Source organism: Mastomys coucha, unplaced genomic scaffold (genome assembly GCF_008632895.1).
Source record: "Mastomys coucha isolate ucsf_1 unplaced genomic scaffold, UCSF_Mcou_1 pScaffold14, whole genome shotgun sequence".
Taxonomy (NCBI): domain Eukaryota; kingdom Metazoa; phylum Chordata; class Mammalia; order Rodentia; family Muridae; genus Mastomys; species Mastomys coucha.
Genome location: NW_022196896.1, coordinates 88,747,088 through 88,761,578, shown reverse-complemented (window position 1 = coordinate 88,761,578; position 14,491 = coordinate 88,747,088). Strand labels below are relative to the sequence as shown.

Sequence of the window (14,491 nt, the reverse complement as noted above, 5' to 3'; positions counted from 1 at the left end):
TAAACCATGCTGGGACATTAATAGGTTTTCTTCTTATTTTGAAAATAAAATTTTATAGAAAACTAGAAAAACCTTAGGAGATTTTAAATGGGAAAGGATTCAGGTTTTTGGTATGTATCAAGGGGAAATACTAAATGCTTGAAACAGTGTTAGGTTTTTCCTGTTTGCCAGCTATGTGGTCTTAGGATTGCAGTTTTAAACTTTACATATCTGCATCTACATCTAGAAAAGAGAAAGTTTTCTCCTGTCTGATCTTAGGAAATGTCAAAAGCAGTCTAAACCCACACCTAAACCACAAACTCCTAGACACAATAGTGTCTCCCCCAAGTCACCAATTTAAGAACTATTTTAAAGGATTTTTTTCCCTCTGCCATCCTTCACATTCATCATGAGACCGTGATTTCCTGGCCTGGAATATGAGCCTCTGATTCTCTCATAACCATACACAGATATGGAACATTGATGCCTATGGGCTGCCTGCCCGTGTAAACCTGGAAATTACTGTAAAGGGAACTTTTCAGAAAACAGGAAGCTGGGTCTGCAACTGAATAGATGAAGGAGAAAGAACTAACGGGTGGATCTAAGGAACTAAATAAAATTTGCTATTCACAAGCAATCTGGAACTCTGGCAATTACTGATGATAGGGGAGTAAAACTGAAAAACGGAGATGTCTCCACATGGTTTGGGGGTATCTATTATTACAGGGTGAGCCAGAAGGTTCATTAGAGAAAAGACATCAGATCAGGAAGGAAAGCATCTTTCTCATGCAACATTTCCTACTGTTGCTCTGAGGGGGAAATTCCAAAGCTTTAATATGTTTATGTGCACATATATCACACATACACATAGACAGATACATAGACACAGACACAGACAGACACATATATGTGAGGGGGGAGGGGAAGGAAGGGGGAAGGGTAGAGAGAGAAAGGGAGGGCAGAGGGACAGAGGGGAGAGAAAGAGGGAGAGAGAGAAGGAGAGAGACAAAGAGACAGAGATGGAGAGAGAGAGGGAGGGAGGAAGAGAGAGAGACAGAGAAAGAGAGAGAGAGAGACAGAGAGAGAGACAGAGAGAAAGGGAGGGCAGAGGGACAGAGGGGAGGGAAAGAGGGAGAGAGAGAAGGAGAGAGACAAAGAGACAGAGATGGAGAGAGAGAGGGAGGGAGGAAGAGAGAGAGACAGAGAAAGAGAGAGAGACAGAGACAGAGACAGAGAGAGAGACAGAGAGAGAGACAGAGAGAGAGGAAATCTTTCATTGCTTTTGGAGAGTTTGGATGCTGTAGTTAGGCCCGATGTACGTTTTCATAGGCATTCATGTATCACTCAGTGTTCACTGGGTGAATAACTAACAGAGGATTGCAGAACTGCAAGACGCATGTTTTGCACATGTGCTGCTCTGGTTTTGCTGCCTCAGTCACAGAGCCAAGTGAGTGAGAGATGACACGGATCAGCTAAATCATCCGAAGAGAGAGATTCACAGACTTGCCCTAAGCCTAGTCTTGAGAGTAGGAAAGGGAATAATTCCCCAAGTGACCTGTGGTGACCACATCACGCCCCGTCCTTCAGGATCACTTCCTAGAACAAATGGGAAACTGTCTAATTCAGTGGTACTAACTTCTGTATGTTTTCATAAACACAATTAGTGTTGTGATTTCAAGGTTCACAATGAAACAGTGTGGGATGAGAGACCTGGGAGAGCAGTAAAGTCACAGATGCTGGTGCGCATCACAGCTTTATTCAAAAGGCACCGTAGTTACTGTGGAGAATGGCAACTGCCGTAGCCAGGGCGTTGGTTGTGGTACGCACAGCCATCACTTCAGGGTTTCTCTGACTCCTTATCTTTCCTATGAATCCAAAAGGCAGGCTTTCTATAAATTTTCTTTTTCCCACCATAACATCAGAATAGTTGATATTAAATAAGAACCAAATGTTGTAAAACTTCAGAATGGTTATGATGCCAACATTTTCTTAAAAGAAATAACAAGATGGCTACGGATGTGACCCAAGTGGCTTACAGTTAGGAAGACGCCATGGCCTACAAGTTCTGCACTGCTGTCAACTTGAAGGGCTGCAAACACCAGTTAGATGGATTTTCATATCGTTTACTCTAAACATCATCTTCTCCTTTTAATTTAGTACCCAAAGTTTATTTTAGGTCCTTTCAGCTCTGTTAAAACAAAACACATCCAACTGATTTTAAACAGCTTTGAGAACTCTTTAGGCAATCTGGAATTCATAGGAGTTTCTGCTATGGTCCCTCCTATATTACATAAAATGGTCATTTCTCCCATTGCAGTAGAAGAAAAGAATGTTATTATTGAGAAGTTGGAATTTTGGGTTTTCAGCATGATCCAACACAAACGGCTGTGGTTTGGGGGAACTGAACTTCTTCGAAACTCGACATCCTGAACTGGAATTAATTGCTCATTAGAGGCAGAAAGGCTTCTTTTTTCACTTGAGTGTAAGTGTAGCATAGAGGGTTTTTTTTTTTTTTTTGACATATTATGGAAAAATAATGTGGTTCTGAACTTTCATTTTTCTCCTTTTTTCACTATTTAGGTTTGGGTTAAAGCCCAGAGATGGCTAACTTATTTGATTACAACATAAAAAGAATGATTTCGTTTAGACTTTTAAAGGGAACTGAAAAAATAATACCAAACATGGGTTTTGGTTCAGTCCTTTTGGGTTCCAAAGCAAATTAGGAGTGATGAAGAGTCGTTCAGCAGAGGAAGAGAAACAGTTTTGACAGTGTTTAAATATGAGTGCTTAAAGACAGCGAAAACAGGAAATCTTTCTCCTTCTCCCTGCCCCTTACATAAAAAGTATCTAGAGAGCTGGCAGGAGCTGAGCTCTCCTTTTCATCTCTTTGCTCTGGGAGTTAGCCCACATTTGAAAATCAGCTTTGTTCATGATTGTGTGGTGATGGAGCAAAGTCTTAGTTTAATCCCTTATCCAATAGGGTTAAAGATGTCTACATCACAGCATCTTTGTTTGAAGTAGGCTGTACAAAACCAGGTTGAGTAGACACTGACTATGTGATGTCACTGTTATTCATAATCTGGTATTGTTTAATTTATTAAGCAAATAATCTGTATGTACCTCTTTGTCTTTCACCCTCACTCGTAGGTCACCCCACAGTTGATATTTCTTTGCTTTGGGGTTTTTGCAGAGGGGGAAGCAGAAGCCACTTGAAGTCAACTTTCTACTGGCCTTTGATTTTTGCATAAGCTCGTTAAAGAGATTAGGGGTGCCCCCGGGGTCAAAGATGAAAGGAATGGGCCTTAGAAAGAAAAGTGTATGTGTGGGAGAGAGGAAAATAGATACTGACCTTTGGAGCAATGGAATTTGCCAAAATAGCGCTTACTGACGAAGCTGACAGTTGCCTTCTGAAGTTACCATGTGTCTCTCCAAGATAGCCCAGTGAGTGGGCCTGGAAGGCCTCCCACAATGCAGGATGCACTGTATAATGACCCAGAACTCCAGAATGAGCAGAGGTTAAAGATAGAAGATAATGACTAAGGAGACATGGTTGTCTAGCCAGTGGAATGACTGGCTTCTAAACACGTTGGCCTGTAAACCACTGGAAACATTTATGGAATACTTCCTACAATGTCAGATACCATTCTAAGTGCTTCCCGTGCAATCACATATGTGATCCCATACTTACATGAAACAGCACCATCAGCAGATTGTCAAAGGAGACAGAAATGACCCATACTTTCCCGGTTAGTAATTGGCATAACCTTGATGAAACCTTGGGCAATCACTTATGATCATGATCTATATGTGATTAAATGTTCTGCTTGCCTGCTACGTTTCTCATCAGCACTGCTCAAGCAATTTTCACCATTTCTGTGTTAGAAAGACAGGATGAGCAGACAGAGTGGTTTAGGGCATATGGCTTCCAGGGTGGATGGTCAGGCAGGCTGATGAGTCATGGCCCCTGTTACAATAACTGGTGCTATGGGATCCAGAGGCAGATGCAGGAACAAAGGGTTTCCTTTGGAGGATTTAAGGAGTAGCTTACTGAAGAAGTCAGTTCCATTTTCAGAATCAGATCACCGATCACTGGAAGCCAGTCAGACAGGGCCATGTGACAAAACTTGGGCCCTACATACAAGGAGAAGTCTCAGGAGAAAGCACAGGATGGCAGAGAGGTGACAGAGTGACAGGGAGCAGACCCACCAGTCCATTGTGGGAACAGCTTGTTCCAGTCAGTCTCTCGATCCCACCTCCTATATATACTTCCTCTAAAAACTTGATGGGTCAGAATGGACTTCTTGGGGCAAATGACAAAATGATAACTTCCTGGGGTGGGACTGAGGTAAATTTGAGCACTGGACTTCAGAAGGAAGAGTGAAGCTTCAGTGGGGAGCCATGATGGGGGAAGTCAGGGGCAATTAAAGATTAAGGGAGACATTTACAGGAAAGGCCAGGAGACTATGCCAAACATGTATGTGTCCAGGAAAGGAGGGAGAAAATGTCCGTCTCTTCCTCGGGCTTTGGAGGTCCCTGCTGCTGCTCAGCCAATGGCATTGTGATCAGCACAATGTTATTGAGTTTCAGGGAATTTTGGATGTTGGTTTGGGAACCCCCCAACCAATCTTCCCCCTACCATCATGGGAAATCCATGTCTACTTCTAAATTGCCAACTTCTAAATGGGTCTCTGCAACACAGTTTATTTCTGTGTTGGGGATTGCCTGTAAACATGTTGCCTCCTTTCAAGATGATTGATGCGAAGGTTTAAAAGCTGGAGATTCACTCACATGTTATATATTCCCAGCTTTCCCCCCACATAGCTTGTACAGCAGTGTGTTCCTGTGAAAGTAACACAGAAGCATAAAGGGCTAAAGCCACCACCGCCAACCACAAAAATCCTCAATTGCTTTTACTTCCTTTCGTCTGCATTCCATCTCTTCTGGAAACCCAGGTGAGCAAATTCCAGCCATTAAATTGGCATTTCATGCTTCACCAATGACGAGTTCAATCAAGCTTCAGGTCTCTCCAAAGTCACGTAACTCTCGGATGCAGTAGGCCCCCTCGTCCTCCTCCTCCTCGCTTTGACATCATTTACATTTTTCAGTGCAGCTGTTTTGGGATCTGAGGGAAACAGTGACCTGTGGCCATGGTCCACCATTGGGATAGGAACTGAGGGTGGAGCTCCAGAGAGCTAATCTTCCAAGCAGGTGATGAATACTCCCTGGAAGGAACTTGAATCTTGACTGTCCCATAAAACCCCATGTGTTAGGGTGCTGCTCCGGGGGAGTGGTAGGGCCTGACAGGAGGTTCTTTGGTTGCTATGCTTGAGCCCCTGGCACGTACTGAGGAAGCTGAGGCACCGGTGCTTGCTTCCTTTTGGTTTCCTGGCCATGTATTAAGCCATTTTGCTGTCCCATCCATTTTCTACCATGCTGTGGTGGCTCACCACAGGCTTACAACGATGGGTCACATTGATTACGGCTGAAGCTGTAATTCAGTGCTGTGAGCCTATTTATATATTTGAAAGTTAGTCATCTTAGGTATTTTGTAGTGGTGACAGAAAGCTAGCTATCTCTGTATACATAATGTTAATGGCTAATTTTTTTAAATTCCATTCTATGGTTTCAAGGTTTTAATAAAAGAATATATGCTTCTGAAAAATGGGTATGTTATTGTTGTAGTTAGGGTTCTATTGTTGAGATAAAACACCATGACTAAGTGGAACTTCTGATACTTCAATGTAACAGTCTGTTGGTGGGGAAAGTCAGGGCTGGAACTCAAGGCAGGAACCTAGAGGTGGGAACTGAAGCAGAAGCTGTCGAGAAAACCTATTTACTTGTTTGCTCCTAATGACTGTTCAGACTGTTTTCTTATAGCACCTAGGGCCAACAGTCTAGGGAGGGGGCACAGTACATACTCAGCTGGGCCCTCAAAAACCAATCATTAATCAAGAAAATCCCCCCCCCCCGTCAGTTTCTCATAAACCAATCTGGTAGGGACATTTTCTAAGTTAAAGTTCCTCCTTCAAAAATGACTCCAGCTCATGTCAAGCTGACATTAAAAGTAGCCAGTGCAGTTTTAAAGACATATGAGCAACCATGTGTAAAGAAAGCAAGCATCCTTAGTCATTTCAAAGAATTCTATTGCTTCTTTAACTCTTAGATTTAAGGTTAACCAAAATGTCACTTTCTTCAGGTAATTATAAAGCCACAAGTCTGGTAATTTCAGATGAATAGCTCAGAAAAATTGTTTGAGTCCTTGGATAGTTCAAAGGTACAAGATTAGTAGACACAAGAAAGTATCTTTTTCTTTTTCTGGAGTGAAGAAGGACAGCAAATTTGGGTTTGCTGATGGCCCCGTTCTCTCTAATTATAAACAGGAAAAATACACAAGCTCATTAGATCTTTAAGAATGCAAGATGATAAAGCTTATATAATTAGAATTTAAAGTTATTTTAAATAACCCCTGATTGTAGTCAACATTTATTCCCTTCTGTTCATGGTACCTCAGTTTCCCCTGGGGTCCTTTTCACCTACACTTACTGATGGACTTTAGGTGGGTTTGGTTCCACTCTCTGGTTCTGCTTTCTAACCTTGTTCTTGCTCAGTCTGACTAGTCGGGCTTTGAGGGTTGGCTCAGGCTGAGCCAATCTGGCAGTGAGTACCTAACTGAATATCCTTTTTAGGACATTCTGGGATCTTCTGGGCGTAAGACTTTCCACAGAGCTGATGAGCTGGAGGTAGGTGCCGACAGCTAGGCCTCCACTACCTGTCCTTGAGAATGGCGCCTACAGAGAGAACTGTGAAGCCAAAAGAAAGAGAAAGAAACTTCCAGTAGCTGGTCTGGAGGAGCTAAATGCAGCCACTCCTGAGGACAGCCATAATGCCTTTGGGCAGCAGTTTCCTGTTTTGCTTAAGCAATTGAAATCAGGTTGCCATTATTTGCAATATAAGTGTCAGCTAATGAATAATAATTATTTATCACTATATTTTTTATTTGTTTGGCTTTTGTTTTTAATAAAATTAGCATTTCTGGCTGTCAGGTGAAATTTAATCATGAAAACTCACTCAGCAAGGATATTTGATTTATTTATGTATTTGTTTATTTATTTGTTTATTTATTTATTGACAGGGTTTCATGTAACCACACTGGTTTCAAACTTGTTGGGTATTAAGGATGACTTTGAACTTCTGACCCTCCTGCATCCATCTCTCAGATACAATTACAGGCATGAGTCATCATGTTGGGCAGTGCAGTTGGTTTTTATGAGTTGCTTTCAAGGAAAAGACAAGGAAAATACATTGTAAATCTCATTTCTGGTACTGGACCATTGACAGTAAGAGCTCACACCCTTATCGATATCCTTATATTTAGAAAACAATCTTCAGTTTGTTTTTGTATTTGCTTGTTGTCTTAGTTACATTTTTATTGATGCAATGAAATGCCCTAACTAAAAGCATCTACTAAAGGGGGAAAATGATTTATTCATTGTACACATCCAGGTGACAGTTCATCACTGAGGAAACTTGGGGCAGAAACTCAAGCAGGGTAGAAGAAGCTGGTGGGTAAGAACTGATGCGGAGGACATGGAGGAGTGGTACATGCTGGCTTAGTCTCCATGGCTTAGCCATCCTCTATTCTTATTGGATGACCCGCACAGGGCTAGCACAGCATAGTGAAGGCACTACAGCATAGTGAAGCAGTACCTCACATTAATTATCCATCAAGAAAATAAACTACAGGCTTGTCCACAGGCCAGTCTGGTAGGCAAATGCCCTCAGTTGAGGTTCCCTCTTGGCAAATGACTCTAGTTCGTGTCGAGATGACAGAAGACTAGACAGGACACTTGCCTATGGTCTATTTGCCTTCAGTCTCTGCCCTAAGATTGTTAGCATGATCTCAGCATCATGTTCTTCCTCCTTTCTGAGTATAAGTGTTTATCTTTCACTTTGTAGGCCAGATGCTGAGCATTTTCCTTCAACTTGACTCCTAGACCACCAGCCCAACACTATGAGAAAACCTTTTCAAGCAATTATCTTTGTTGTTGTTTGTTTATTTTTTGTATTAACCCAGCTACCTCTTTATTTGGGACCATACTGTACCTGAGTCAACTCCCTTACTGGAAGAATGTGATATCAAGTTTGTTTTAGGTCAGTGGACCCTAACATGCCACATCAGGGCTAAGGGATGTCACCTACCATTTCCCCCATATACACACACGGGCTTGTTCTCTCTTCCCAAACTCTCTCATAGGTAAACATTCTTATTTAGCCAAGAACTTCAAAAGGGAGAGAGAGAGAGTAATAATAATGCGCATTATGCAGCTCATGAAGAAGGCAACAATAAAGGTAGGGACAGTTGCAGAAAGCTTGAGAGCCACCCCATTTCCGGAATTACTTACAGGATATTCCTGCTGCTATTAAATAAGCAGATAATCTTTATCTTCTAATAAAAAAGGCAGCCTGTTGCCAGAGGACGGTGACAGTCTTAACAAGTTTTACAGAAAATAAAAAAATGCCAGCAGATAGCAGGTATCATGTTTTCTTCTGGCAAATGTTAACACTTCACAGCTAGCATATCTTGCTTACTTAATTGGGCCTATAAAAACCCACCAGGCCATTTCACATGGAGCCATTGAAATTCTCTAGACCAATTCTTTATAGCTTTTCAGAGCCTGGCTGGGAAAACAGCTACAAAGAAGGCTGATGGAAAAGACTTTTCAGCTCTCTGGCCCATATTTACAAACCTTGCAATCTTTATGTGTTCGCTTGTTTTAAAACATATGAAATGAATAAATCAGGCAGGTTATTATTACTATTATTATTTTGGTTTGGAGGAGAAAAAAATATACCACTGACATGAGAAAAGAATAATAAAATATGTTGGCTGAGGCAAGCCCCAAATTGCCTAAATAGCTCCCAGAGCACCTTGTCTGCAACTGACTGCAGAGCCAATACATTAAGTTGCCCCCTCTGAGTCCAGAGAGGAGCTGCTAACAGCACTGCCCACACATGCTATTGTCCTATGCAGTGCTGGCTGAGACTGTGAGTCCCTCTATCGTGGATACAATGCCACATTCTTGCTGCCAGTGATTGGCCTCCACTGAGAGTGAGCAAATGAATATTTATTGGAATTGATATTGAGGAAGTAAATATTTATTAAAATTGAGCAGGGGATAGAGAAAGTGGAGAAGTAATGCAAAAGGAAGAAATTGTAAGAGATATTTTAGGTGCAAGCCACTGAGTGTGTGCAGTATCAAAGGAAAATAAACAGCCATCAGTTCTATTGATAAAAATACTTTAAGATATTCATTTAATAATCTTTTCAGCAAACATTTTCATCATTTTGGGTTTAAAGACTTCTGTGAGTATATTTTCTTTCTCTCTAGTCTATTTTTAATCAAGTTTGAGGGTACAGCTGGAGAGCATCTGCAGTGATAGAGTCAAGGAAGCACTGGGGAGGCATGTTAATGCCTCTGGACAGCTACGGAGATAGCTCTTAGTGAAGTCCTTGCCTTGCTAGCATGAGAACCCAGGCTCTATTTCTAAAACCTTTATTAAAAAAAGAGGCAGGTATGGTGGGGAATGCTTAGAATCACAGTACTGGGCAGGTGGAGACTGTTGAAATTCTTAGGGTTTATTATTTAGCCATCCTAGTTTACGTGATCCAAGGTCAGTGGGAGACCCTACCCTCCAAAACAAAATAAAGATGGACAGAGCCTGGAGATTCATATCTGGACTCCATACATGTGCACATACGTGTATATGTACCTGTGCACTTATGTACCCACAAACATGAGCACACAGATAGATGAGTATACACACAATGCATATTACTAAACACATAATATGTATATATAATTTCTTATCGTTATTCTCCAAATTATAGAGATTAAAAAACTATCTACATAACATTCACATTACATTAGGTATTATCAATAGTCTGGAAATTCTCCAAAGTATGTAGGAGAAAGCCTGCAGGTTCTATACAAATCTGCAGCACTTGAACATCTAATAAGGGACTTGAACATCTGCAGGTTCGTCATCTGCAGAGTAGTCCTGTGGACAGCAAAGGAGCATGATAGTTGCAGGGTAATTTATCGTCTTAATTTTCTCTTGGCAGCTCAGAACTTTTCTGGAATAGGATGATTTGGGGGAACACTTTTTAGGTCTCTTGACCTGAGTGTGGTAGTATACTGGGGCAGCTCTAAGTCTGTGAAATATTTCTGAAGATCATGATGATGTTGGTTTTGTAAGCAAACATGGCCTTCTTAGGTATTCCCGGAAGTGGAAGGAACCAACACTTGATTTTCATGACCAAGTCTGCATCTCAGAATGCTTGTTGACTCCCTGGAGAATTATCAGCGGTGGCTCTGCCTCCCAGTCCCTTGGTTTGACTTTAGCAAGAACTCCTGTGGTGCTGAGGACCAGCATAATCTAGCTAGACACTACAGTCTCATGAAAGATGCTTTGTGGGGTCTGGCTGAGAGGCAGAAATGAAATGTTAACTCCCTAAGCTTGCTCTCCTAGATCTCTCCAAATGGAGCAAGACAAAGGTGTAATTTCTCAGGCCTCCTCTAGACAAAAGGTACCAGTGTTTTTCTTTGGCATAGGGAAAGGAGTGGAAAGGACGCTGTGATTCTAATCCCCAGTTTGGAGTATCTCAGGCGATCACAGAGAACACTTGTCTTTTATGACACTGCAGTTCCCAGCATCCCTCTGGGATGCCTTAGACTCAGACTGTCTGGGAAACATAAAATCAGTCACATTTGGCAAAGCTCAATACACCAGAGCATGGGAAACGCAAATTAAAATAGATACGTCTTCAGTCACTAAATTGTTTGGTTACAAGTTTGTTTGGTGTAAAGAGAACCATTAGAAAGGAGTGTTCCCAAAGGGCCACTCCCCCAAATCAGGTTTGGGGAGCTTCACGGCTTAACATCTTCATTCCTTTAGCTCAAAGTAAAGAAATCTTTAAATAAGGTCGCAATAACAAGGGTAATCATTCAGAAATTACTTTCTTACTGCGCTCATAGGAATTGATAAACACTTTTCAGAGCGTTGGCCATGGTGTTCTGTTCTTGGGACTGCAGCAATAGCTTTATCATGGGTTCTCGTTAAGAGAACCTGAGCCTCGAATCTCTTGTTTAAGGCAGTAAATCAATCAGGACCGTGTTTGAGACAGGGTGAATGATTATTGCATTTGTTATTCCCTAGAAATTGTTCTTTTCTACTATTGAGAATCTCAGAGATATTGCCCCATGACTGTAAACATCATTCTGCTTAATTCTAATACCTGTATAAAACAGAAGTAGTTACTGGTTTAGTTGCATAGTCTTGGCATGCCTTTCTTCCAGACAGGCTGACATCACTGGTTTGGATCACCAATATTCACAACGTACTTCTGCTAGTTTGTATTTATACATTTTGTTGGTTTGGGGTTTTGTTTGTTTTATTTTTGAGACCGGATCTCATGCACTTTAGGCTGGTTTCAATCATAGCATGTAGATGAGTCGGGCCTTGAACTTGTGATCCTATATGTATAATCTCCTCAGTATTGGGATTATACATGTGTGTACCTCCACTGGTGTTTAAAACTCCATTCTATGACAGGGACTCTGCTGGCCTGGGCCGTTGCCATTGTTCTGCCGAGCAGTGGAGATGGTGAAACTAAAGTTCAGTCTACACATCATTCGTGACCTCATAGGTATAGATGTGAAAATTAAGGGGATTAGGTGCATTCTCCACAGTTTGATCTTGTGAGCGGAAACACGTGAAACAAGAGCAGGAGACTCTCCTGTAATACGCTTGTCTTTCCAAGGAGATGGTAGACTAGGCACCAATCGTCCAAAAGGACACATAGGATGGGTTACAGCCAGGATGGTACAGTGACCACACTCAGCTCTGTTCCAGGAACAGTGCCAAGAGCCAATACTTAGTACTATGTATCGAGTACCAGGTGTAAGTCAGGCACTGTAGCTGACATTTTCTTATCATCCGATGCTAAGCTCTGCCCCTGGGCAATTTTGCGAGCTCTCATGAGTTAAGTATATTTTATAGGTAGACTTACAAGGATGGGGAAAAATTGTGCTACCCAGAGAAATCAGAGTATCTCTCTAGTGCTAACATTATTTTTTTCTCTTCCTTCAATGCTGAATGAATTAGTATGGTGAATCCTCATACAAAAACTTCCCTTATCTCAAGGCATGCCATTCTATTATGGGGAACATGAATTGCTCATATCTCATATACAAACAATTGATATCTTTGACAATAATCCTCTGAAATTTATTTCTATTTACCACTTTCTAAAGAAGAGTTATCTTATATTGCGAAGTCTATTAATGCTGGGCTTAATATTTAAGGTCTAAGAAAAGGAGTGGACAGATTAAGGTGCACAAACATTCTTTGTCTTTAAAATAGCTGACATCTGCTTGACCCAGACCGGTGAGGTACCCAACAGGAAGTAAGTGTGAGAGCAGAGAGAAAGAGCAAGTACAGCTGTGTGGCTTGATTTATATAAACAACTTCTGTGGGAGAAGATGGCTGTGGTCTGGGTAGTGTTCATATCTATAAAACTCAAGAAACCTGAGTGTAACCCAATATGCCCAGAACTTTCTTGGCCTGACTCTGTACTTCTGCTCCAAATTATTTTGGGAGAGAGGCATTTATGATTGGAATCAGGCCTGGGCTTACCCAGCGGAGGTCATGGTCAGACGGTCGTGCTCTTCCGTCTTCATCTTCATACAGAAGGAGCCCTTCTCTCCGAGCCTGGTAGTACTCCTTTCGAAGCTTCTGGATGCGGTCAGTGGTTCCAGCCATGGGTCGGCCACTGTAGCACATGAATAGACATGGTCACACGGTGTATGTCACCCTTGGAGATCCCCTTATATTCTCCCTATTAAAGGGTCTGACATCCAAATGTGAAAGATTTGACAATGTAATTTAAACTAGGAAAATGGTGAAATCAGTAATAAAATGAGCAAAGAAAGGGCATTACACACACATACACACATTTAATTCCAAGGGTCAAAGCGTCTGAGTTGGGATTAATAAATGCTTTGGGAATGAGGTGAGATAATGTCCTGACTTCTTAGAGCAATTAAAAGGCTCTCTACTTTTCTTCTTATGATCATATATACAGTGCTTGGTTAAATTTTAATATGGGAATTTCATTCCTTCAAATGCCATTGCTTATTTGAGATCAAATCTCAGTTGTTTGACCTGAAGTCTGAATGTGACAGATGATTGGCTGACATACACCAGCATTCCTTTCTGAGAAACTCAAGAATTTTTGGTGTGTATTTGTGTGTGTGTGTGTGTGTGTGTGTGTGTGTGTGTGTGTGTTAGTGGGTATGGTGACAGCAGGATATAGGTTAATATATGAGTAAAGATAGACCATAGGTAAGGAAAGAAGGTGAAAGATACAGCCACAAGTTAAAGATGGGCTAAGGGAAGGTGGATGAGACTTCTATGTTCTGAGTTCTTTGTCCAGGGGTCATGTCTCTCTGTGTTAGCCACTGGTTCTGCCAGAGACTTACAGCTTTCCCAGTGCCACTTTGGGCAGCTAGTGGTCCCTTTTTAGTTTGGATTGATTAGTTATGATTATTTTAACAGGCTCGGGATTATGCCTGTGCTTTATAATCCAGATATATAGGTCTGAACCCCCTTTGAACTTTTCTTGTTCATTTAAGGATTGAGTGTCCAACTATGCTGGACCTCAAATTAAGATCTGGAGGTCAACAGCTCACATTCTTTCCCTGGAAGAGTCATATTCTTGGAGGAAGAGGACAGAAAGACCTACAGAAAACTAGGATCCATGAAGATGGTTGCTAGAACAGTGATCTGCATGGGGGTTATGGGAACATGACTGAGTAAGTTTTGACAAGGTGAGAGCAGGCCATGGGAGTTGACGGTAGAAGACTCCATAGAGGAGGTGACACTCTAGTTCAGTGGTTCTCAACCTGTGGCTTGCGATCCCTTTGAGGACTGCATACCAGATCTCCTGCATATCAGATATTTACATTAGGATTCACAACAGTAGCAAAATTATAGTTACAAAGTAGCAACAAAATAATTTAATGGTTGGGAGTCACCACGACATGAGGAATTATATGAAAGGGCTACAACGTTAGAAGGCTGAAAACTACTGATCTAGCTGAAATTTATAGGATACATAGCCACTCAGTGGCTGGGCAAGGGAGAGGAAGCAATTCCAGGTAGAGAGAGAACAGAGCAAGGAAATCTTGCTTTGGGGATTCATCTCCTAGTCAGGACATTTGGACAGGTAGAGGGCCCAACTGCCTTCGTTCTGCCTCCTACACATATCAGATGATATATTCCCCCTTCCTCATACTGGTGACCAGAGCCTTGGTGAAGAACCATTCTCTCGGTTATGATTTATATGAAAGGGACTGTGGAAAGAGGAATAAATGAAGACTGGACAGGTAGGTGGGGCCTGATGTGAAGCACCTTGCCTATCATTAAGAGCCTCGCATATTATGGTTGAGTT

At 41.7% G+C, this 14,491-nt stretch overlaps 1 protein-coding gene across 3 annotated transcripts in view; it reads right to left on the bottom strand.

The window, feature by feature from the left end:
- The window catches only part of Pard3b (par-3 family cell polarity regulator beta), a 997,480-nt gene that overhangs the window by 90,284 nt on the left and 892,705 nt on the right, over window positions 1–14,491 (bottom strand). For all 3 annotated transcript variants that reach the window (XM_031367697.1, XM_031367695.1, XM_031367696.1), the window contains one exon: window positions 12,676–12,811. In XM_031367697.1, coding sequence (XP_031223557.1) covers window positions 12,676–12,811 — 136 coding nt within the window. The remainder of the gene's footprint in view (window positions 1–12,675; window positions 12,812–14,491) is intronic.